Source organism: Aquarana catesbeiana, linkage group LG12, assembly GCF_042186555.1.
Source record: "Aquarana catesbeiana isolate 2022-GZ linkage group LG12, ASM4218655v1, whole genome shotgun sequence".
Lineage (NCBI taxonomy): Eukaryota > Metazoa > Chordata > Amphibia > Anura > Ranidae > Aquarana > Aquarana catesbeiana.
In genome coordinates, this window is record NC_133335.1 from 223,760,871 (window position 1) to 223,786,555 (window position 25,685).

At 47.2% G+C, this 25,685-nt stretch overlaps 1 protein-coding gene across 1 annotated transcript in view; it reads left to right on the plus strand.

Moving 5' to 3' along the window:
- The first annotated feature begins 208 nt into the window (after nucleotides 1-208).
- KCNB1 (potassium voltage-gated channel subfamily B member 1) overlaps nucleotides 209-25,685 on the plus strand; it is a 154,308-nt gene continuing 128,831 nt past the window's right edge. Inside the window, exons 1-2 of the mRNA XM_073606766.1 lie at nucleotides 209-720; nucleotides 19,744-20,480. Coding sequence (XP_073462867.1) covers nucleotides 19,914-20,480 — 567 coding nt within the window. The 5' untranslated portion in view covers nucleotides 209-720; nucleotides 19,744-19,913. The remainder of the gene's footprint in view (nucleotides 721-19,743; nucleotides 20,481-25,685) is intronic.

The following is a 25,685-nucleotide window of genomic DNA, read 5'->3' on the forward strand; positions in this document are numbered from 1 at the left end:
ACGCATAGTGAACGCAGAGATTGTGGTGTGAGGGCGTGTTTACAACACAATCTCTGCATCCAGGGTGTTTTCAATGCATTTACATGGAATTTATTTATTTATTTTTTTACTTACTTTTTTTTTTAATACAAAGTTGCGTTTGCACGGGTTCATGCATGTTTGTGATGATTTCCAGTGTGGAAAAATGCCTCATGCTGTACCTTTTTTGTCTTGCATATGCGTTTATTACTTTGCTTAGGCATTTCCGTGCGTTTGCAGTGCGCTCCGTTGCGGCGAAATGCCGCATGCTGTGCTTTTTTAAATTTTTATTATTTTTTTCTTACATTTTCCTGACATGTGCGTTCCTATTGGTATTTATGCTACATTTTAGAAACGCACCTGCCTGCATGTGGTGTAAACGGCGGCGGCGGTGGAAAGGACAGAGGATGGAAGGGAAGGTACCACACAGGGGAGGTACCACAAGCAGCATCCTCATCCCTTCCGTCCAGGCAGGAAAGGGTGAGTGAGCGCTGCGGCGCCCAGGTCTGACCTGCAGGGGGAGCCGAGCTCCTCGGCGCTCATCATCATGTAAATTGCCTGTATCACAGGCTGGATTGCAGAGAGGAGAGGAGAAGAGCAGCTGGAGCGGGGAACCTGACTTGTTGATTTCCATCAGTCGGAGGCTGCGGAGGGCGAGGAGGAGCGGGGGGAGATGTGAGCCGAGGCCGGAGGCTGGAGGAGGTACGCTGTGCGATGTGTGTGTGGATGGAGGTGTCTGCAGTGTACACACAACACTCATCACCCCTCTCTTCGCTCTCATCGCCATTTATATGGTGAAGTGTTTACTGTGTGACGTAGGAGAGCGATGGAGGGGCAGCAAACCGTGTGCCATTGTCCTGTCACACCGACTGGATCTGACGGCGGGGGTACCGGCATGACTGCCCGGGGGGGGGAGGGGGGGGGAGGCGGTGTGACAGCGCACGGAACTGTCCGGGGTGACAGCCGGGTGCAACACTCAACTCTTATGCTGTATAGCAGGTGGTGTCATACCTTACATTCACATCCCCTATAATGGAAGGCTGGGTTATGCCATACACATGCCATACTACACCATGCCATACTACACCGTGCCATACTACACCATGCCATACTACACCGTGCCATACTACACCGTGCCATACTATACCGTGCCATACTACACCGTGCCATACTACACCGTGCCATACTACACCGTGCCATACTACACCGTGCCATACTACACCGTGCCATACTACACCGTGCCATACTATACCGTGCCATACTACACCGTGCCATACTATACCGTGCCATACTACACCGTGCCATACTATACCATACTATACCGTGCCATACTACACCGTGCCATACTACACCGTGCCATCACACTCAACTACCTGTGTACACCCAACACAACCCCCGGCCACCCAATCTCTGCACACCCCCCATATTATATACATACTATTACCCTGTCACCAGATATTAAATACATACTACAACCTTAACACCGGATATTATATACATACTACAACCTTAACACCGGATATTATATACATACTATTACCCTGTCACCAGATATTATATACATACTGCAACCCTCACACCGGATATTATGTACATTCTATACTACAAACCTGGCACCGGATATTGTATACATACTACAACCCTCACATCGGATATTGTATACATACCACAACCCTCACACCGGATATTGTATACATACTACAACCCTCACACCGGATATTGTATACATACTACAACCCACACACCTGATACGATATACATACTACTATCCCCTCATCAGATATTTTATATATACACACTACAAACCTGTCACCGGATATTATAGACACACTACAATCCTCACACTGGATACTATATACATACTACTGTAATCTCACCTGATAATATACACATACTACTTTCCTCCTACAGACAACGGGTCAGATATTATCTACAGACTACAAACCCAGCACCGGATATTATATACATACTGCAACCAAGAGAGTAGACACATGCTACTGTGTTGTAATATGATATGGTATACATACTACAAACCTGTGACCGGATATTATATACATACTACTGTCCCCTCACTGGATATTATATACATACTACTGTCCCCTCACTGGATATTATATACATACTACTGTCCCCTCACTGGATATTATATACATACTACTGTCCCCTCACTGGATATTATATACATACTACTGTCCCCTCATTGGATATTATATACAAACTACTGTCCCCCCTCACTGGATATTATATACATACTACTGTCCCCCCTCACTGGATATTATATACATACTACTGTCCCCCCTCACTGGATATTATATGCATACTACAATGAGTAGTGTGAAGAGCAGTGTGCGGTGAGGAGCAGTGTGAAGAGCAGTGTGTGGTGAAGAGCAGTGTTTGGTGAAGAGCAGTGTTTGGTGAGGAGCAGTGTTTGGTGAAGAGCAGTGTTTGGTGAAGAGCAGTGTTTGGTGAGGAGCAGTGTTTGGTAAAGAGCAGTGTTCGGTGAAGAGCAGTGTTCGGTGAGGAGCAGTGTTCGGTGAGGAGCAGTGTTCGGTGAGGAGCAGTGTTTGGTGAGGAGCAGTGTTTGGTGAAGACCAGTGTTTGGTGAGGAGCAGTGTGAAGAGCAGTGTTTGGTGAAGAGCAGTGTTTAGTGAGGAGCAGTGTGAAGAGCAGTGTGTGGTTGAGAGCAGTGTTTGGTGAAGAGCAGTGTTTGGTGAAGAGCAGTGTTTGGTGAAGAGCAGTGTTCGGTGAAGAGCAGTGTTCGGTGAGGAGCAGTGTTTGGTGAGGAGCAGTGTTTGGTGAAGACCAGTGTTTGGTGAGGAGCAGTGTGAAGAGCAGTGTTTGGTGAAGAGCAGTGTTTAGTGAGGAGCAGTGTGAAGAGCAGTGTTTGGTGAAGAGCAGTGTTTGGTGAGGAGCAGTGTTTGGTGAAGAGCAGTGTTTGGTGAGGAGCAGTGTGAAGATCAGTGTTTGGTGAGGAGCAGTGTGAAGAGCGGTGTTTGGTGAAGAGCAGTGTTTGGTGAGGAGCAGTGTAAAGACCAGTGTTTGGTGAGGAGCAGTGTGAAGACCAGTGTTTGGTGAGGAGCAGTGTGAAGAGCAGTGTTTGGTGAGGAGCAGTGTTTGGTGAGGAGCAGTGTGAAGACCAGTGTTTGGTGAGGAGTAGTGTGAAGAGCAGTGTTTGGTGAAGAGCAGTGTTTGGTGAGGAGCAGTGTGAAGACCAGTGTTTGGTGAGGAGCAGTGTGAAGAGCAGTGTTTGGTGAGCAGCAGTGTTTGGTGAGGAGCAGTGTTTGGTGAGAAGCAGTGTTCGGTGAAGAGCAGTGTTTGGTGAGGAGCAGTGTTTGGTGAGGAGCAGTGTTTGGTGAAGAGCTGTGTTTGGTGAGGAGCAGTGTGAAGACCAGTGTTTGGTGAGGAGCAGTGTGAAGAGCAGTGTTTGGTGAAGAGCAGTGTTTGGTGAGGAGCAGTGTTTGGTGAGGAGCAGTGTTTGGTGAAGAGCAGTGTTTGGTGAGGAGCAGTGTGAAGACCAGTGTTTGGTGAGGAGCAGTGTGAAGAGCAGTGTTTGGTGAAGAGCAGTGTTTAGTGAGGAGCAGTGTGAAGACCAGTGTTTGGTGAGGAGCAGTGTGAAGAGCAGTGTTTGGTGAAGAGCAGTGCTTGGTGAGGAGCAGTGTGAAGAGCAGTGTTTGGTGAGGAGCAGTGTTTGGTGAAGAGCAGTGTTTGGTGAAGAGCAGTGTTTGGTGAGGAGCAGTGTTTGGTGAGGAGCAGTGTTTGGTGAGGAGCAGTGTGAAGAGCAGTGTTTGGTGAGGAGCAGTGTTTGGTGAAGAGCAGTGTTTGGTGAGGAGCAGTGTTTGGTGAGGAGCAGTGTGAAGAGCAGTGTTTGGTGTGGAGCAGTGTTTGGTGAGGAGCAGTGTTTGGTGAAGAGCAGTGTTTGGTGAGGAGCAGTGTTTGGTGAAGAGCAGTGTTTGGTGAGGAGCAGTGTTTGGTGAGGAGCAGTGTTTGGTGAAGAGCAGTGTTTGGTGAGGAGCAGTGTTTGGTGAGGAGCAGTGTTTGGTGAAGAGCAGTGTTTGGTGAGGAGCAGTGTGAAGAGCAGTGTTTGGTGAAGAGCAGTGTTTGGTGAGGAGCAGTGTTTGGTGAGGAGCAGTGTTTGGTGAGGAGCAGTGTTTGGTGAGGAGCAGTGTGAAGACCAGTGTTTGGTGAGGAGCAGTGTGAAGAGCAGTGTTTGGTGAAGAGCAGTGTTTGGTGAGGAGCAGTGTGAAGACCAGTGTTTGGTGAGGAGCAGTGTGAAGAGCAGTGTTTGGTGAAGAGCAGTGTTTGGTGAGGAGCAGTGTTTGGTGAGGAGCAGTGTTTGGTGAAGAGCAGTGTTTGGTGAGGAGCAGTGTGAAGACCAGTGTTTGGTGAGGAGCAGTGTGAAGAGCAGTGTTTGGTGAAGAGCAGTGTTTAGTGAGGAGCAGTGTGAAGACCAGTGTTTGGTGAGGAGCAGTGTGAAGAGCAGTGTTTGGTGAAGAGCAGTGCTTGGTGAGGAGCAGTGTGAAGAGCAGTGTTTGGTGAGGAGCAGTGTTTGGTGAAGAGCAGTGTTTGGTGAAGAGCAGTGTTTGGTGAGGAGCAGTGTTTGGTGAGGAGCAGTGTTTGGTGAGGAGCAGTGTGAAGAGCAGTGTTTGGTGAGGAGCAGTGTTTGGTGAAGAGCAGTGTTTGGTGAGGAGCAGTGTTTGGTGAGGAGCAGTGTGAAGAGCAGTGTTTGGTGTGGAGCAGTGTTTGGTGAGGAGCAGTGTTTGGTGAAGAGCAGTGTTTGGTGAGGAGCAGTGTTTGGTGAAGAGCAGTGTTTGGTGAGGAGCAGTGTTTGGTGAGGAGCAGTGTTTGGTGAAGAGCAGTGTTTGGTGAGGAGCAGTGTTTGGTGAGGAGCAGTGTTTGGTGAAGAGCAGTGTTTGGTGAGGAGCAGTGTGAAGAGCAGTGTTTGGTGAAGAGCAGTGTTTGGTGAGGAGCAGTGTTTGGTGAGGAGCAGTGTTTGGTGAGGAGCAGTGTTTGGTGAAGAGCAGTGTTTGGTGAGGAGCAGTGTTTGGTGAGGAGCAGTGTTTGGTGAAGAGCAGTGTTTGGTGAGGAGCAGTGTTTGGTGAGGAGCAGTGTTTGGTGAGGAGCAGTGTGAAGAGCAGTGCTTGGTGAACAGCAGTGTTTGGTGAAGAGCAGTGTTTGGTGAAGAGCAGTGTTTGATGAAGAGCAGTGTTTGGTGAGGAGCAGTGTTTGGTGAAGAGCAGTGTTTGGTGAGGAGCAGTGTTTGGTGAGGAGCAGTGTTTGGTGAGGAGCAGTGTGTGGTGAGGAGCAGTGTGCGGTGAGGAGCAGTGTTTGGTGAGGAGCAGTGTTTGGTGAGGAGCAGTGTTTGGTGAAGAGCAGTGTTTGGTGAGGAGCAGTGTTTGGTGAAGAGCAGTGTTTGGTGAGGAGCAGTGTTTGGTGAAGAGCAGTGTTTGGTGAGGAGCAGTGTTTGGTGAAGAGCAGTGTTTGGTGAGGAGCAGTGTTTGGTGAAGAGCAGTGTTTGGTGAGGAGCAGTGTGTGGTGAGGAGCAGTGTGCGGTGAGGAGCAGTGTTTGGTGAGGAGCAGTGTTTGGTGAAGAGCAGTGTTTGGTGAAGAGCAGTGTTTGGTGAAGAGCAGTGTTTGGTGAAGAGCAGTGTTTGGTGAAGAGCAGTGTTTGGTGAGGAGCAGTGTTTGGTGAGGAGCAGTGTGTGGTGAGGAGCAGTGTGCGGTGAGGAGCAGTGTTTGGTGAGGAGCAGTGTTTGGTGGGGAGCAGTGTTTGGTGAAGAGCAGTGTTTGGTGAAGAGCAGTGTTTGGTGAGGAGCAGTGTTTGGTGAGGAGCAGTGTGTGGTGAGGAGCAGTGTGCGGTGAGGAGCAGTGTTTGGTGAGGAGCAGTGTTTGGTGAGGAGCAGTGTTTGGTGAGGAGCAGTGTGTGGTGAGGAGCAGTGTGTGGTGAGGAGCAGTGTGCGGTGAGGAGCAGTGTTTGGTGAGGAGCAGTGTTTGGTGAGGAGCAGTGTTTGGTGAAGAGCAGTGTTTGGTGAAGAGCAGTGTTTGGTGAGGAGCAGTGTTTGGTGAGGAGCAGTGTGTGGTGAGGAGCAGTGTGCGGTGAGGAGCAGTGTGCGATGAGGAGCAGTGTTTGGTGAGGAGCAGTGTTTGGTGAGGAGCAGTGTTTGGTGAAGAGCAGTGTTTGGTGAAGAGCAGTGTTTGGTGAGGAGCAGTGTTTGGTGAGGAGCAGTGTGTGGTGAGGAGCAGTGTGCGGTGAGGAGCAGTGTGCGATGAGGAGCAGTGTGCGGTGATGAGCCGTGTTCAGCCACTCCTGCAACACCAGAACAGTTCTTATCCAGGCTGGATATGGTCGGTTGGTCGGTGTGCTGAGAAGATGGATATTTGTCCGGTCCGACTCTTGTCTGTCACTGGGAACATCTGGCTGGTATATGGTAAATAGATGATTAGTGGATTCTAGAAGAAGTGTGATAGGAGGAGAGCACAGACCCGTTACTCTCGTCTTACACCGCAATTTATCAAAATGAGGAGACCGAGCAACATTTATTATTATTTATTATTATTCCAGAAAGCAAAGCGTGCGACAGGAAGAGATTGTCAGGGCTCATTAGAGAACTTGTACAGTTCTCTGTGTGTACAGGGTATATATAGTATGGTGTGTGTATAGAGGTATGTATAGTATGGTGTGTGTACAGGGTATATATAGTATGGTGTGTGTATAGAGGTATGTACAGTATAGTGTGTGTATAGGGTATGTATAATATGATTGTGTGTGTGTGTATAGGGTATGTATAGTATATAGTGTGTGTGTGAATATAAAGGGTATGTATAGTATTGTGTGTGTGTGTGTGTGTGTATATAGGGTATGTGTGTGTAGGGTGTGTATAGAGTATAGTATAGTGTGTGTGTGTGTGTAGGATACAGTATCTCACAAAAGTGAGTACACCCCTCACATTTTTGTAAATATTTTATTCTATCTTTTCATGTGACAACACTGAAGAAATGACACTTTGCTACAATGTAAAGTAGTGAGTGTACAGCTTGTATAACAGTGTAAATTTGCTGTCCCCTCAAAATAACTCAACACACAGCCATTAATGTCTAAACCGCTGGCAACAAAAGTGAGTACACCCCTAAGTGAAAATGTCCAAATTGGGCCCAATTAGCCATTTTCCCTCCCTGATGTCATGTGATTCCTTAGTGTTACAAGGTCTCATAGTTACATAGTAGATGAGGTTGAAAAAAGACACAAGTCCATCAAGTTCAACCTATGTGTGTGATTATATGTCAGTATTACATTGTATATCCCTGTATGTTGCGGTCGTTCTGGTGCTTATTTAATAGTTTTTTGTAACTATCGATGCCCCCCACTGAGACCACCGCCTGTCGAAGGGAATTCCACATCCTTGCTGCTCTTACAGTAAAGAACCCTCTACGTAGTTTAAGGTTAAACCTCTTTTCTTCTAATTTTAATGAGTGGCCATGAGTCTAGTTAAACTCCCTTCCACGAAAAAGATTTATCCCTATTGTGGGGTCACCAGTACGGTATTTATAAATTGAAAAGTGTGTTCTCAGGTGTGAATGGGGAGCAGGTGTGTTAAATTTGGTGTTGTCGCTCTCACTCTCTCATACTGGTCACTGGAAGTTCAACATGGCACCTCATGGAAAAGAACTCTCTGAGGATCCAAAAAAAAGAATTGATGCTCTACATAAAGATGGCCTAGGCTATAAGAAGATTGCTAAGACCCTGAAACTGAGCTGCAGCACGGTGGCCAAGACCATACAGCGGTATAACAGGACAGTTTCCACTCAGAACAGGCCTCTCCATGGTTAACCAAAGAAGTTGAGTGCACATGCTCAGCGTCTTATCCAGAGGTTGTCTTTGGGAAATAGACATATGAGTGCTGCCAGCATTGCTGCAGAGGTTGATGTGGTGGGGGGGTCAGCCTGCCAGTGCTCAGACCATACGCCGCACACTGCATCAAATTGGTCTGCATGGCTGCCATCCTAGAAGGAAGCCTATTCTAAAGATGATGCACAAGAAAGCCGGCAAACAGTTTGCTGAAGACAAGCAGACTAAGGACATGAATTACTGGAACCATGTCCTGTGGTCTGATGAGACCAAGATAAACTTATTTGGTTCAGATGGTGACAAGCGTGTGTGGCGGCAACCAGGTGAGGAGTACAAAGACAAGTGTGTCTTGCCTACAGCCAAGCACGGTGGTGGGAGTGTCATGGTCTGGGGCTGCATGAGTGCTGCCGGCACTGGGGAGCTACAGATCATTGAGGGAACCATGAATGCCAACATGTACTGTGACATACTGAAGCAGAGCATGATCCCCTCCCTTCGGAGACTGGGCTCCAGGGCAGTATTCCAACATGATAATGACCCCAAACACACCTCCAAGACGACCACTGCCTTGCTAAAGAAGCTGAGGGTAAAGGTGATGGACTGGCCAAGCATGTCTCCAGACCTAAACCCTATTGAGCATTTGTGGGACATCATCAAACAGAAGGTGGAGGAGCGCAAGGTCTCTAATATCCACCAGCTCTGTGATGTCATCATGGAGGAGTGGAAGAGGACTCCAGTGGCAACCTGTGAAGCTCTGGTGAACTCCATGCCCAAGAGGGTTAAGGCCGTGCTGGAAAAAATGGTGGCCACACAAAATATTGACACTTTGGTCCCAATTTGGACATTTTCACTTAGGGGTGTACTCACTTTTGTTGCCAGCAGTTTAGACATTAATGGCTGTGTGTTGAGTTATTTTGAGGGGACAGCAAATTTACACTGTTATACAAGCTGTACACTCACTACTTTACATTGTAGCAAAGTGTCATTTCTTCAGTGTTGTCACATGAAAAGATAGAATAAAATATTTACAAAAATGTGAGGGGTGTACTCACTTTTGTGAGATACTGTATGTATAGTATAGTGTGTGTGTGTGTGTGTATATGTGTGTGTGTGTGTGTGTGTATAGGGTATGTATACCGTTTTACCGATAGAGACAAAAAAAGGTGCAGATAATGGCATGCTGCGTCCCATGGACTTCAATGCAAAATCGCGTCCCACAGACTTCAATGCAAAAATGCGCCCTAGTGACTTAAATGCAAAGTCGCATCCTGTAGAGTTCAATGCAAAATCACGTCACATAGACTTCATAGCAAAAAACGCCCCCTAGTGACTTCAATGCAAAATCGTGTCCCATAGACTTAAATGTAAACCCCCCCCCCAGAGACTTCAATGCAAAATTGTGTCCCATTCACTTCAATGCAAAATCGCATCCCATTGACTTCAATGCAAAAACGCCCCCTAGTGGCTTCAATGCAAAAATGCCAGCCACATTAATTACAGTTTTAAAAAACGTTTTAAAAACTCTCTGTTTCTGTTTCAGTTTCCAGCCAATTACATCCTGAAGTTTTCGGTTACGGCACCGGAATTTTAATTTCGGTGCACCACTAGTTTAGGCGCACACTGCTCTTTTCTTTCAAACTGTTCTGTTTATTATGGACAAGGCAGCGGCATTAACTAAGTGCTGACCTCAAATCAACTTCCAAATGAATTTAAAGGAATAATAGGAACAACAAAAAAGCAGCAAATGGGTTATTTACCCAAAGAGCTAGAAATCTTTATGAATGTACAGTTTTCTAACTGATCCTAATCTTTGCCTATGTAGATTGTCAGCTTTCTCTGCAACAGCTATGGGTGCCCTGTGCCCCCCTTTTATAGTAAGGGGGCTGCCTTAATCAAAAGCCCCATTATTGGCCCTTCCAGTCCTGCTGACCATCATTCAAAGGCAATGCAGGGCATTATGGGTCTTTTTTTATGGTCCCCAGGACAGGACAACTAATATTGAGCCTGATCAGTCATACCTTTATGACCATCCGCCTTATATTGGGAGGGTCCCCCTTTTGCCACCAAAGCAGCCCTGACTGGTTGAGGCATGGGCTCCACTAGACCGCTGAAGGTTTGCTGCTGTGGTATCTGGAACCAAGCTGTCAGTAGCAGATCCCTTAAGTCCTGTAGTTTGCGAGGTGTGGGGCCTCCATGGATCGGACTTGTTTTTCCAGCACATTCCAAAGATGCTCGGCTGGATTGCGATCTGGAGAATTTGGAGGCCAAGTCAAAAACCTCAAACGCATTGTTGTTTTCCGCAAACTATTCTTGAACCGTTTTTGTAGTGTGGCAGGGCGCATTATCCGGCTGAGAGAGGCCACTGCCATCAGGGAATACCATTTCCTTGAAGGGGTATACCTGGTCAGCAACAATGTTTAGGTAGGTGGTACGTGTCAAAGTAAGATCCACATGAATGGCAGGACCCAAGGTTTCCCAGCAGAACATTGCCCAACGCATCGTACTGCCTCTGCCGGCTTGGCTTTTTCTCATACTGCTTCCTGGTGGCATCTCTTTCCCAGGTACGTGACGCACACGCACCATGCACAGGATGTAAAAGGAAATGTGATTTATCAGACCAAGCCACCTTCTTCCATTGCTCTGTGGTCCAGGTCTGATGCTTATGTGCCCATTGGCTGCAGACATGGGTCAGCATGGGCACCCCAACCGGTCTGTGTCTACGCAGCCCCAAATATGGGGTGGATATGATGTGTGCTTTCGGCACCACCGTCCTCACGTGCAACTCTGCATCTTTCCCTCCCGACTCTCAGAAACCATGAAATCAGACGGAGACAGAAGTACAGTTAAATCACACTTGTTTAGTAAAAGTAAAAAAGAACAAACGTAGTCAAAACATAGCCAGAGTTCAGTAACCGGAATTGATAGTCAGCCAAGCCAGAAGTCAGGGATCAATGTAGTGGAACAGCAAGCAGGATCTGGAGCCAGAAGGGATGTCAGCAATGCAAGTCTTTAAACAGGAACGCGGGAGATAGTCTCTTGTGGTGTTGACCAAGGCGAAGGCAGAGATCCACTGGGCTGAACGGCTTAAGTAGGCAGGACTGACGAGCAGGATATCATCAACAGCTGAGTAACTGTGGAGAGATAGGAGCTGGCAATTAGCAGACAGCTGAGCGGCCAGCTCTGAGAAGGAAGGGCTGAGCCCAGCCCTGACACCGACTTCCTCTCTTGTAGTGCTGCTTCTCTTGCCCTCAGGCTTAGGGCCTCTGTTCCCTCAAAGACTTCACCTGTACTGTGCAGATCTGCACACCTCTGGGTGCTCCCTGGCAGCCGCAAGGACTCCTGGGAAGGGGTGAAGCCCTGAATTACTGTCAGACCGGTGTTTATAAGGGCTGTGCCTGCTGCACCTGCAACTTGCTGGTCCCTGGCAAGACCTGGACACAGGACTGGAGGCTTCATCCTTCCCGAAAACCCTTTGAAGCCTCTGGACTCCAGAACCCAATCTAGGGATTATAAAACCCAGAGAAAACTGAAAAGCCAGTCTTCTCCATTCAGAACCGATACTCCAGAACCACTCAGTCTGCAACTCTGAGAACACAGTGGCGGGGCCCAGCACTATCACAGTATATATAAATATAGTACGTGTGTCTACTAGCAAATGTATGTAGGCATAGGACACGCCCCCTGCCACACCCCCTTAAAGGAGAATTAACCAAAAAAAAAAAGGTTAATTAAATCCACAAGGACTTTATTTTTTTTACCACTACTATTCCTTTATATTGGCTCTTAAAATTTTCAATTTAGAAATCGGATGAAAGGTTTAGCACTGGGAAACACTTTTTGAAAAATGAAAAGTGCATTTTATATACAACTATATAGATCAGACCAACGTGAGGGACAAATGAGGGACAGAGGGACATTGCTCCAAACCAGGGACAGTCCCTCGAAATCAGGGACAGTTGGGAGCTATGTATTTGGGGTGTGAATAGTGCATGTGGGTACATGGTGTGTGTGTGGTGTATATGTTGTATGTGTATATTATGGGGTTGATTTACTAAAGGAAGACAGGCTGCGCACTTTGCAAAGTGCAGTTGCCCCAGAGATTAGTAAATGAGGTAAAGCTGCACTTTGCAAAGAATACCCAATCATGTACAAGGAAAAAAAAAACAGCATTTTTCCTTGCACATGATTGGATGATGGAAGTTTGCAGAGCTTCTGCTCATTTACTAAGCTCTGGAGCAACTGCTCTTTGCAAAGTGCACACAGTCTATTTGCCTTTAGTAAATCAACCCCTGTGTGTGTTATGTGTAAAGTGTGTGTACTCACAGCTATGTGTATAGTGTGTGTGTGTGTGTATAATGTGCACTTGCAATTACCATATATACTCGAGTATAAGTCGAGTATTTCAGCACATTTTTTTGTGCTGAAAGTTCCCCCCTCGACTTATACTCGAGTCAAGTACTTTTCTGCAGCAAAAAAATTCATTTTTCGAACCGATTTTAGGGCCTCGTATCTCAGGGCCACTTGGTGCTAGGAACCCCAAATTTGGTGTGCAAACCCAGTGGAACTGGTATCAAAACATATCTAAAGCTGGAGTTCTTAGCACCAAGTGGCCCTGAGATATGGGGCCCCAAAATCGATTCGGAAAATGTCATTCTCTGCTGCAGAAAAGTGCTTGACATTTTCTGAACCGAATTTTGGGCCTCGTATCTCAGAGTCACTTGGTGCTAGGAACCACAAATTTGGTGTGCAAACCCAGTGGAACTGGTACCATAACATATCCAAAGATGGGGTTCCTAGCACCAAGTGGCCCTGAGATACGGGGCCCCAAATAGGTCAGGAAAATGTCATTCTCTGCTGCAGAAAAGTGCTTGACATTTTCTGAACCGATTTTTCGTTCCCAGCTTTGGATATTTTATGGTGCTAGTTCCACTGGGTTTACACTCCAAATATGGGGTGGATATGATGTGTGCTTTCGGCACCACTGTCCTCATGTGCAACTCTGCACCTTTCCCTCCCGACTCTCAGAAACCATGAAATCAGACGGAGACAGAAGTACAGTTAAATCACACTTGTTTAGTAAAAGTAAAAAAGAACAAACGTAGTCAAAACATAGCCAGAGTTCAGTAACCGGAATGGATAGTCAGCCAAGCCAGAAGTCAGGGATCAATGTAGTGGAACAGCAAGCAGGATCTGGAGCCAGAAGGGATGTCAGCAATGCAAGTCTTTAAACAGGAACGCGGGAGATAGTCTCTTGTGATGTTGACCAAGGCGAAGGCAGAGATCCACTGGGCTGAACGGCTTAAGTAGGCAGGACTGACAAGCAGGATATCATCAACAGCTGAGTAACTGTGGAGAGATAGGAGCTGGCATTTAGCCGACAGCTGAGCGGCCAGCTCAGAGAAGGAAGGGCTGAGCCCAGACGTGACATCGACTTCCTCTCTTGTAGTGCTGCTTCTCTTGCCCTCAGGCTTAGGGCCTCTGTTCCCTCAAAGACTTCACCTGTACTGTGCAGATCTGCACACCTCTGGGTGCTCCCTGGCAGCCGCAAGGACTCCTGGGAAGGGGTGAAGCCCTGAATTACTGTCAGACCGGTGATTATAAGGGCTGTGCCTGCTGCACCCGCAACTTGCTGGTCCCTGGCAAGACCTGGACACAGGACTGGAGGCTTCATCCTTCCCGAAAACCCTTTGAAGTCTCTGGACTCCAGAACCCAATCTAGGGATTATAAAACCCGGAGAAAACTGAAAAGCCAGTCTTCTCCATTCAGAACCGGTATTCCGGAACCACTCAGTCTGCAACTCTGAGAACACAGTGGCGGGGCCCAGCACTATCACAGTATATATAAATATAGTACGTGTGTATGTATAAGTGCTCACAGGTGTGTCTGTGTGTGTATGGTATGTATCCACAGTTGTGTGTGTATGCTGTGTATTTGTATACCTGCCGACATTTTGAGTTGGGAATGAGGGACACCTACTAGCAAATGTATGTAGGCAAAGGACACGCCCCCTGCCACACCCCCTTAAAGGAGAATTAACCAAAAAAAAGGGTTAATTAAATCCGCAAGGGCTTTTTTTTACCACTACTATTCCTTTATATTGGCTCTTAAAATTTTCAATTTAGAATTTGGATGAAAGATTTAGCACTGGGAAACACTTTTTGAAAGATAAAAAGTGCATTTTATATACAACTATATAGATCAGACCAAAATGAGGGACAAATGAGGAGGAAAGAGGGACAGAGGGACATTGCTCCAAATCAGGGACAGTCCCTTGAAATCAGGGACAGTTGGGAGCTATGGTCTAGGGTGTGTGTATATGATGTGTGCTCACAGTTGTGTGTATAGGGTGAGTATATAATGTATAAGGTATGTGTAATACAGTGCCTTGAAAAAGTATTCATACCCCTTGTAATTTTCTACATTTTGTCATGTTACAACCAAAAACGTAAATGTATTTTATTGGGATTTTATGTGATAGACCAACACAAAGTGGCTCATAATTGTGAAGTGGAAGGAAAATGATAAATGGTTTTCAACATTTTTTTACAAATAAATATGTGAAAAGTGTGGGGGGCATTTGTATTCAGCCCCCCTGAGTCAATACTTTGTAGAACCTCCTTTCACTGCAATTACAGCTGCAAGTCTTTTTGGGGATGTCTCTACCAGCTTTGCACATCTAGAGAGGGATATTTTTGCCCATTCTTCTTTGCAAAATAGCTCAAGTGAGATTGGATGGAGAGCGTCTGTGTACAGCAATTTTCAAGTCTTGCCACAGATTCTCAATTGGATTTAGGTCTGGACTTTGACTGGGCCATTCTAACACATGAATATGTTTTGATCTAAACCATTCCATTGTAGCTCTGGCTGTGTGTTTAGGGTCATTGTCCTGCTGGAAGGTGAACCTCCGCCCCAGTCTCAAGTCTTTTGCAGACTCTAATGCCGCGTACACACGAGCAGACTTTTCGACCAGACTGGTCCGACGGTCTATCCGATGGACTTTCGGCGGACTTCCGACGGACTTTCCCAACAAATGGACTTGCCTACACGCGATCACACCAAAGTCCAACGGATTCGTACCTGATGACGTACGACCAGACTAAAATAAGGAAGTTGAAAGCGAGTAGCCAATAGCTGTCCTGGCGTCAGTTTTCGTCCATCGGACTAGCATACAGATGAGCGGACTCGAGTCCGTTGGAAAGATTTGAAACATGTTCCAAATCTAAAGTCTGTCAGATTTTCGTCCGAAAAAGTCTGCTGCAGGTCTGATGAAGCCCACACACGATCGAATTGTGCGTCGGACTCGGACCGTCGGACCAGTCCAGTCGAAAAGTCCGCTCGTGTGTACGCAGCATTACAGGTTTTCTTCTAAGATTGTCCTGTATTTGGCTCCATCCATCTTTCCATCAACTCTGACCAGCTTCCCTGTCCCTGCTGAAGAAAAGCATCCCCACCACATGATGCTGCCACCATGGTGTGTTCAGGGTGATGTGCAGTGTTAGTTTTACGCCACACAAAGCGTTTTGCTTTTAGACCAAAAAGTTCACATTTGGTCTCATCTGACCAGAGCACCTTCTTCCACATGTTTGCTGTGTCCTCCACATGGCTTCTCACAAACTGCAAATGGGACTTCTTATGTCTTTCTTTCAACAATGTCTTTCTTCTTGTCACTCTTCCATAAAGGTCAGATTTGTGGAGAACACGACTAATAGTTGTCCTGTGGACAGATTCTCCCACCTGAGCTGTGGATCTCTGCAGCTCCTCCAGAGTTACCATGGGCCTCTTGGCTGCTTCTCTGATGAATGTTCTCCTTGCCCGGCCGGTCAGTTTAGGTGGACGGCCATGTCTTGGTAGGTTTGGAGTTGTGCCATACTCTTTCCATTTTCGGATGATGGATTGAACAGAGCTCCGTGAAATGTTCAAAGCTTGGGATATTTTTTTATAACCTAACCCTGCTTTAAACTAACCCACAACTTTATCCCTGACAGGTCAGGCGTGTTCCTTGGCCTTCATGATGCTGTTTGTTCACTAAGGTTCTCTAACAAACCTCTGAGGGCTTCACAGAACAGCTGTATTTATACTGGGATTACATTACACACAGGTGGACTCTATTTACTAATTAGGTGACTTCTGAAGCAATTGGTTCCACTAGATTTTAGTTAGGGGTGTTAGAGTAAAGGGGGCTGAATACAAATGTACCCCCCCACACACACACTTTTCACACATTTATTGGTAAAAAAACAGTTTTGAAAACCATTTATCATTTTCCTTCCACTTCACAGTTATGTGTACTTTGTGTTGGTTTATCACATAAAATCCCAATAACATACATTTACGTTTTTGGTTGTAACATGACAAAATGTGGAACATTTCAAGGGGTGTGAATACTTTTTCAAGGCACTTTATGTGTATAGGGGGTGTATATAGTGCGTGTGTATGGTATGTGTATAGTGTGTGTGTATATATGGTATGTGTATAGGGGGTGTATATGGTATGTGTATAGTGTATGTGTGTATATGGTAGGTGTATAGGGGGTGTATATGGTATGTGTATAGGGTGTGTATATGGTATGTGTATAGGGTGTGTATACGGTATGTGTATAGGGTGTGTGTATATGGGGGTGTATATGGTATGTGTATAGGGGGTGTATATAGTATGTGTATAGGGTGTGTATATGGTATGTGTATAGGGGGTGTATATGGTATGTGTATAGGGTGTGTGTATATGGTATGTGTATAGGGGGTGTGTATATGGTATGTGTATAGGGGTGTATATGGTATGTGTATAGGGGTGTATATGGTATGTGTATAGGGGTGTATATGGTGTGTGTATATAGTGTGTGTGTATATGGTGTGTATATGGTATGTGTATAGGGGTGTATATGGTGTGTGTGTATAGGGTGTGTATGAGATGTACTCATAGTTGTATGTTGGTGAACAGTACACGGTGTCGGTGTGTGTAGTGTATGGTGTCGGTGTGTGTGATGTACGGTGTCGGTGTGTGTAGTGTACGATGTCGGTGTGTGGTGTACTGTGTCGGTGTGTGTAGTGTAAGGTGTCAGTGTGCAGTGTACGGTGTCGGTGTGCAGTGTACGGTGTCGGTGTGTGTAGTGTACGGTGTTGGTGTGTGTAGTGTACAGTGTCAATGTGTAGTGTAAGGTGTCAGTGTGCAGTGTCGGTGTGTGTAGTGTACAATGTCGGTGTGTGTAGTGTACAGTGTCGGTGTGTGTAGTGTACGGTGTCGGTGTGTGTAGTGTACGGTGTCGGTGTGTAGTGTACGGTGTCAGTGTGTAGTGTACGGTGTTGGTGTGTGTAGTGTACAGTGTTGATGTGTAGTGTAAGGTGTTGGTGTGTGTAGTGTACGGTGTTGGTGTGTGTAGTGTACAGTGTCGGTGTGTGTAGTGTACAGTGTCGGTGTGTGTAGTGTACCGTGTCAGTGTGTAGTGTACAGTGTCGGTGTGTAGTGTAAGGTGTTGGTGTGTGTAGTGTACGGTGTCGGTGTGTGTAGTGTACGGTGTCGGTGTGTGTAGTGTACAGTGTCGGTGTGTGTAGTGTAAGTGTCGGTGTGTAGTGTACGGTGTTGGTGTGTGTAGTGTACAGTGTCGGTGTGTAGTGTAAGGTGTTGGTGTGTGTAGTGTACGGTGTCAGTGTGCGTAATGTACGGTGTTGGTGTGTTTAGTGTACAGTGTCGGTGTGTGTAGTGTACGGTGTCGGTGTGTAGTGTACGGTGTTGGTGTGTGTAGTGTACAGTGTCGATGTGTAGTGTAAGGTATTAGTGTGTGTAGTGTACGGTGTCGGTGTGTGTTTAGTGTACGGTGTCGGTGTGTGTAGTGTACGGTGTCGGTGTGTGTAGTGTACAGTGTCAGTGTGTGTAGTGTACGGTGTCGGTGTGTAGTGTACAGTGTCTGTGTGTAGTGTACGGTGTCTGTGTGTAGTGTACGGTGTTGGTGTGTGTAGTGTACGGTGTCGATGTGTGTAGTGTACAGTGTCGGTGTGTAGTGTGCGGTGTCGGTAAATCTTCCCCCACACACCAGTATAGTAGTTGCGAGTGGAGATGACGGTGATCGGGGTGAATGTGGGTTCAGGAGACCGGTGTGAATAGAGAGCTGTGCTGGGACTTCATACTGGGAGGTTTCAGCACTGCACGGCTGTGGACAGCGACCAGCACAGCTCTGAGCCGTGTGATGACAGGTGACACCATGGTGGCTGTGGATGGAGATGAAGAGCAGGATGATAATGACAGGTGACACAAGCATGGCTTTGGATTAAGATTAAAAGCAGAGTGATGAGAGGTGACACAGCGACCAGGGAATGGAGATGAAGAGCAGGATGATAATGACAGATGACACCATGATGGCTGTGGATGGAAATGAAGAGCAGGATGATGCTGATGGATGACACAAAGACTGAGGAATGGAGATAAAGTGCAGGATGATGATGACAGGTGACACAATGACTGTAGATGGAGATGAAGAGTAGAATGATGATGACAGGTGACACAATAGCTGTGGGTGGAGGTGAAGAGCAGGATGACGATGATGAAAGGTGGCACAATAGCCGAGGACGGGGGTAAAGAGCAGGATGATGATGATGATGATGACAGGTGGCACAATAGCCGAGGACAGGGGTGAAGAGCAGGATGATGATGATGATGACAGGTGGCACAATAGCCGAGGACAGGGGTGAAGAGCAGGATGATGGTGGTGGCACAATAGCCGAGGGCAGGGGTGAAGAGCAGGATGATGATGATGACAGGTGGCTAAATAGCCGAGGACGGGGGTGAAGAGCAGGATGATGATGATGATGACAGGTGGCACAATAGCCGAGGGCGGGGGTGAAGAGCAGGATGATGATGATGACAGGTGGCACAATAGCCGAGGACGGGGGTGAAGAGCAGGATGATGATGATGATGACAGGTGGCACAATAGCCGAGGGCGGGGGTGAAGAGCAGGATGATGATGATGACGACAGGTGGCATAATATCTGAGGACGGGGGTGAAGAGCAGGATGATGATGGTGGCACAATAGCTGAGGGCGGGGGTGAAGAGCAGGATGATGATGGTGGCACAATAGCCGAGGGCGGGGGTGAAGAGCAGGATGATGATGATGATGACAGGTGGCACAATAGCCGAGGACGGGGGTGAAGAGCAGGATGATGATGATGATGACAGGTGGCACAATAGCTGAGGGCGGGGGTGAAGAGCAGGATGATGATGATGACAGGTGGCACAATAGCTGAGGACAGAGGTGAAGAGCAGGATGATGATGATGACAGGTGGCACAATAGCCGAGGATGGGGGTGAAGAGCAGGATGATGGTGGTGGCACAATAGCTGAGGACAGGGGTGAAGAGCAGGATGATGATGATGACAGGTGGCACAATAGCTGAGGACAGAGGTGAAGAGCAGGATGATGATGATGACAGGTGGCACAATAGCTGAGGACGGAGGTGAAGAGCAGGTGACTCGGTGATGGTTGTGGGTGGGGATAAAGTGAAGGATGATGATGACAGGTGACTCGGTGATGGTTGTGGGTGGAGATAAGTGAAGGATGAAGATGACAGGTGACTCGGTGATGGTTGTGGGTGGAGATAAAGTGAAGGATGATGATGACAGGTGACTCAGTGATGGTTGTGGGTGGGGATAAAGTGAAGGATGATGATGACAGGTGACTCGGTGATGGTTGTGGGTGGGAATAAAGTGAAGGATGATGATGACAGGGGCGGTGTAGGGAAGGTCTCAGCTCTCATGCACTTCTGCCAGGGACACGCAGAGCTTTGTGGGCTGCCGTTGCTGCTTGAGCAGATTACAGGAGCTATTTGCTGGTGTGATTAGTGGATAAACCACCTGACAGGCATGTGAAGGATGCTCTTTCTTATTTTGTAGGTCATCGGGATCCCTGAGGAGGAAAATGTCCCTCGCCTGTCTTCTCGGCCGTGCGCTGCTGCCGGAATGGAGGTGAAGGGGGGAAGGTGACACCTCCACATGTGACTGCACTGCCAGCGAGCGAGACGCCCCCATTCCCACACTGCCGGAGCCTTGTTCATGCCACAGACATGCCCGGCTGGATGAACAAGCATGGGTCCCGATCGACTACCTCACTGCCGCCCGACCCCATGGAGATCATCCGCAGCAAGGCTTGCTCCCGAAGGGTGAAGCTGAACGTGGGGGGCCTGGCGCACGAAGTGCTGTGGCGGACCCTGGACCGGTTGCCCCGCACCCGACTCGGAAAACTCAGGGACTGCAACACCCACGAGTCCTTGATGGAAATCTGCGACGACTACAACCTGGAGGAGAACGAGTACTTCTTCGACCGCCACCCCGGCGCCTTCACCTCCATCCTGAACTTTTACCGCACGGGCAAGCTGCACATGATGGAGGAGATGTGCGCCTTGTCCTTCAGCCAGGAGCTGGATTATTGGGGCATCGACGAGATCTACCTGGAGTCGTGCTGCCAGGCCCGGTACCACCAGAAGAAGGAGCAGATGAACGAGGAGTTGAAGCGGGAAGCGGAGACGTTGCGGGAGAGGGAGGGCGATGAATTCGATCACACTTGCTGCGCGGATAAGAGGAAGAAACTCTGGGACCTGCTGGAGAAGCCCAATTCCTCCGTCGCTGCCAAGGTACCTTTTAATTGTCTTTGTCATCAGCCCCTTGTTTGTCCAACAGATATTAGCCGTCTCCGGAGATTACCGATGGCGGTCTATGAGGGTGATCCGCAGCGATCTGCTAATGAAATAATCTTTCCAGCTCGCTGATGGCGGTCAGCCTGGCTCTGCTCTCTCCCTCGCTGTTTATTACATGCCCGGGAAACCTTCCCGATTTATGGAATCACAGAGCCAACGGGTGAGGTGGAGAGCAGAGCGCCGTCGCCCATAGCAAGCGAGGACAGGCAAAGGCCAGGTGGGCCTGAGCCGGGAATGGCCAGTCGCTGGGTGTGTGGCCTGACCATCTCAATGATTTGTGTCACCAAAATATTCACCACAGACTTGTTTTCCTGTGTTATATATTCGGCATGCAATGACTGCGGTCGCCCAGGATTACCATAGCAGTGTTAGGGGTTAAAGGGGGTGAGTTGCTTTGTTTTAGGTTGTGCTGTGTGATGAATGTCAGCACCGTATACACAATTTGTACGTATAAAGGGTTAATGATGGACATTTATGAATAGAGGGTTAGTGTTAGTATTAAGCGTTAGGGTTGGAGGGATAGGGGGTTGGGGGGGGGGTAGTGTTAGAGGGTTGGGGGTTATTGTTGGAGAGTTAGGGTTAGAGAGGTAGTGTTGGAGTTAGAGGGTTTAGGGTTAGGGGGTTATTGTTGGAGGGTTAGGGTGAGAGTTAAGGGGCTATGGTTATAGGGTTTTGGTTGGAGGGTTAGGTTTAGAGGGTTAGGGGGTTATTTTTGGTAGGTTAGGGAGTCAGGCTTCAAGGGATAGTGTTGGAGGGTTAGAGGGGTAGTGTTAGAGCTAGAGGGTTAGGGGGTTAGATTTAGGGGGTTATTGTTGGAGGGTTAAGGTGAGAGTTAAGGGGTTGGGGTTAGAGGGTTAGGGTTAGAGGGGTAGAATTAGAGGGTTAGGGGGTTATTTTTGGAAGGTTAGTGGGTAAGGGTTCAAGGGTTATGGTTAGTGTTAGAGGGTATGGTTGGAGGGTTAGGGTTAGAGGGGTAGTGTTAGGGTTTAGGATTAGAGGGTTAATGTTGGAGGGTTAGGGTGAGAGTTATGGGGCTTGGGTTACAGGGTTTTGGTTGAAGGGTTAGAGGGTTAGGGAGTTATTTTTGGTAGGTTAGGGAGTCAGGGTTCAAGGGTTAGTGTTGGAGGGTTAGAGGGGTAGTGTTAGAGCTAGAGGGTTAGGGGGTTAGATTTAGGAGGTTATTGTTGGAGGGTTAAGGTGAGAGTTAAGGGGTTGGGGTTAGGGGGTTAGGGTTAGAGGGGTAGAGTTAGAGGGTTAAGGGGGTTATTTTTGGAAGGTTATTGGGTAAGGGTTTGAGGGTAATGGTTAGTGTTAGAGGGTATGGTTGGAGGGTTAGGGTTAGAGGGGTAGTGTTAGGGTTTAGGATTAGAAGGTTAATGTTGGAGGGTTAGGGTGATAGTTATGGGGCTTGGGTTACAGAGTCTTGGTTGGAGAGTTAGAGGGCTAGGGGGTTATTTTTGGAAGGTTAGGGAGTCAGGGTTCAAGGGTTAGTGTTAGAGGCTTATGGTTGGAGGGTTAGGGTTAGAGGGGTAGTGTTAGAGTTGGAGGTTTGTGGGTTAGATTTAGGGATTATGGTTGGAGGGTTAGGGTGAGAGTTAAGGCGTTGGGATTAGAGGGTTTTGGTTGGAGGGTTAGGGTGAGGGGGTTATTTTTGGAAGGTTAGTGGGTAAGGGTTCGAGGGTTAGTGTTAGAGGCTTATGGTTGGAGGGTTAGGGTTAGAGGGTAGTGTTAGAGTTGGAGGTTTGTGGGTTACATTTAGAGGGTTATGGTTGGAGGGTTATTTTTGGAAGGTTAGTGCGTGAGGGTTAGTGTTAGAGGGTATGGTTGAAGGGTTAGTGTTAGAGGGGTAGTGTTAGGGTTAGAGGGTTATTGTTGGAGAGTTAGGGGGTTAGGGTTACAGGGTTATGACTAGAGGGTTAGTGTTAGGGTTAGAGGGTTAGTGTTAGGGGTTAGGGTTAGAGTATTATGGTTAAGGGGTTAGTGTTCGAGTTTGGGGTTAGGGTTAGAGGGTTATGGTTGAAGGTTTAGAGTTAGTGGGTCAGTGTTAAGGTTAAGGGTATAGGTAAGAGGGTTAGGGTTAAAGGTTAGGTGTTATGGTTAGGAGTTAGAGGGTTACTGTTGGGGTTTTAGGTTACAGGGTTATGGTTACAGGGTTATGGTTGGTGCGTTAGGGTTAGAGGGTTAATTTTAGGGTTAGAGGTATAGGTTAGAGAGATAGGGTTAGAGGGTATTATTATTATTATTATTATTATTATACGTGATTTATATAGCGCCAACAGTTTACGCAGCGGTTACAGGGTTAAAGGGTTAGGGCTAGTACACCATATAATACTATAGGTGTATTGATGGGCAATGTATAAACGGTGTATCTGCACATACACCCTATATACTATAAATCTTTTGATAAGCACTCTATACACTAATTGCATCATCATTTAACCCACTTCCTATTAGCTCAGGTTACCCTGGACCCACCTTAAGCCAGTGATTGGACAGTGACAGGAGAAGCAGCACAGCAAAGAGCTCATTCCTCTGTCACTCTACTCTCTCCTCCTGTCAGCATACTTATTGTCAACACATGAACTGATTGGCTCCTTGTGCTGCATCTTTCTTCCCCAGTCTGAGCTCTGCTGTACAGGGACTGCCAGAGGCTGATACCAGGTTAAATTCAGGTACTTACACTGCTTGCCTTTAAAAAAATACACTTAATGGTAAATAAATGGTTAAAGCTCTGCATTAAAATTCCATTTTTTTTTTTCAATCAGGTAAAGGTTTATTGAGATGTCACAAAGTTGTACAGACAACCAATAGAAGAATTAAATTTTTTGTGAATTGATTTTTCCCTCAATTCCTGTCCCTGTGACACCCATACAAAGAATCAGGGGAGGGGTTGTCACCTGGACAGGAAGTCAATAAAAACAGCCCTCCCCATTATACTAACAATGTCCAATATCACTTCCTGTCCTAAGGGTGAACCTCCCCAGATCAACGGGGTCTGACCCTTCCACACTCCATCCAAAATGAAGTAACGTTTTGGTCGGAGTCATTGCTAATATTTGCAGAGACCCCCCAATACACACCAGACCCCCGCCCCACTCCAAGGACGGGCGCCAATTACAAAATAATAAAACCCTGACCAGCAAGCCTCTGAAAGCTGCAGAGACATCATGGTGGTCCCACACACATATCAATCTGATCGTTCAGTGTGAATTAACTGAATATAAAAGGGCAAATTGAAGATCGTCCTTTCCACTGGCACCCAACCTGTGGCCCTCAGGGGCCCCCCGCATATAATAGTCTGTGATTTCCTTAACTTGATGCTTACTGAGGTCAGTAGGATCTCCTTTAGAGAGGAATTGCATTATTGAAATGCCTTGGTTTATATCTCTCACACTATCTGACTTTTTCTTTGTTGTCCGTCTATTTTCCCTTTTTATGGACTTTATCCTCTGACCTCATAGAAATGAGAGAAATCACGTGTGGCCCCAGGAATATTTATAGTGCAAACATGCCGATGTATAGGTTTTAAAGGGGCTGTAATGGCAGTGATCTCTAACAGTCTCCAGTCTATGACTGTCTCCTGAAGCTTGCCCCCAGTGTCCTACAACTCCTATAGCATGTCTGCAGTCTCTGACCATCTCCTACAGCATGTCTGCAGTCTCTGACCATCTCCTGTATCATGTCTGCAGTCTCTGACCATCTCCTCCAGTATGTTTGCAGTCTCTGACCATCTCCTGTATGTCTGCAGTCTCTGACCATCTCCTGTAGCATGTCTGCAGTCTCTGACCATCTCCTGTAGCATGTCTGCAGTCTCTGACCATCTCCTGTAGCATGTCTGCAGTCTCTGACCATCTCTTGTATCATGTCTGCAGTCTCTGACCATCTCCTACAGCATGTCTGCAGTCTTTGACCATCTCCGGTAGCATGTCCACAGTCTCTGACCATCTCCTGCAGTATGTTTGCAGTCTCTGACCATCTCCTGTATGTCTGCAGTCTTTGACAATTTCCTGTATCATGTCTGCAGTCTCTGACCATCTCTTGTAGTATGTCCAGAGTCTCTGACCATCTCCTGTAGTTATGTTTGCAGTCACTGACCATCTCCTGTAGCATGTCTGTAGTCTCTGACCATCTCCTGTATCATGTCTGCAGTCTCTGACCATCTCCTGTATTATGTCAACAGTCTCTGACCATCTTCTGTAGTATGTCCAGAGTCTCTGACGATTTCCTGTAGCATCTCCTGTAGTTAATGTCTGCAGTCTCTGACCATCTCCTGTAGCATGTCTGCAGTCTCTGACCATCTGCTGTAGCATGTCTGCAGTCTCTGACCATCTCCTGTATCATGTCTGCAGTCTCTGACCATCTCCTGTATCATGTCTGCAGTCTCTGACCATCTCCTGTAGTTATGTCTGCAGTCTCTGACCATCTCCTGTAGCATGTCTGCAGTCTCTGACCATCTCCTGTATCATGTCTGCAGTCTCTGACCATCTCCTGTATCATGTCTGCAGTCTCTGACCATCTCCTGTATCATGTCTGCAGTCTCTGACCATCTCCTGTATCATGTCTGCAGTCTCTGACCATCTCCTGTATCATGTCTGCAGTCTCTGACCATCTCTTGTATCATGTCTGCAGTCTCTGACCATCTCCTGTATCATGTTTGCAGTCTCTGACCATCTCCTGTAGTTATGTCCGCAGTCTCTGACCATCTCCTGTAGCATGTCTGCAGTCTCTGACCATCTCCTGTAGCATGTCTGCAGTCTCTGACAGCTCTCAGTAGCATTGTATTCACTGAATAATATGTGCGGCCCTTTAGTGATCAGAGGACACACTTGGGCCCCCCTATATCAAGAAAACTGGTCCATTCTATCATTTTTTGAACTCTTGATCCATGTAAACTCTGCTAAGTCGATTGGCAGTGGTGGATTTTTGTTGAATTAGTAGTCAGCTTTCTGAAATTTTGGGATCCCCGGATCTAATCTAATCACCGACTTTCTGTATGGTGAGTGAGAGCCCCCGGACATCAGTGCCAGTATAACAGTGGGGGGGGGGGGGGGGGGATCAGGGGGAGGAGGGGCAGGATGAGCGATGGGATGATTATATATATATATATTATATACTGAATCCTCATCCCTCCAACTATCCGAA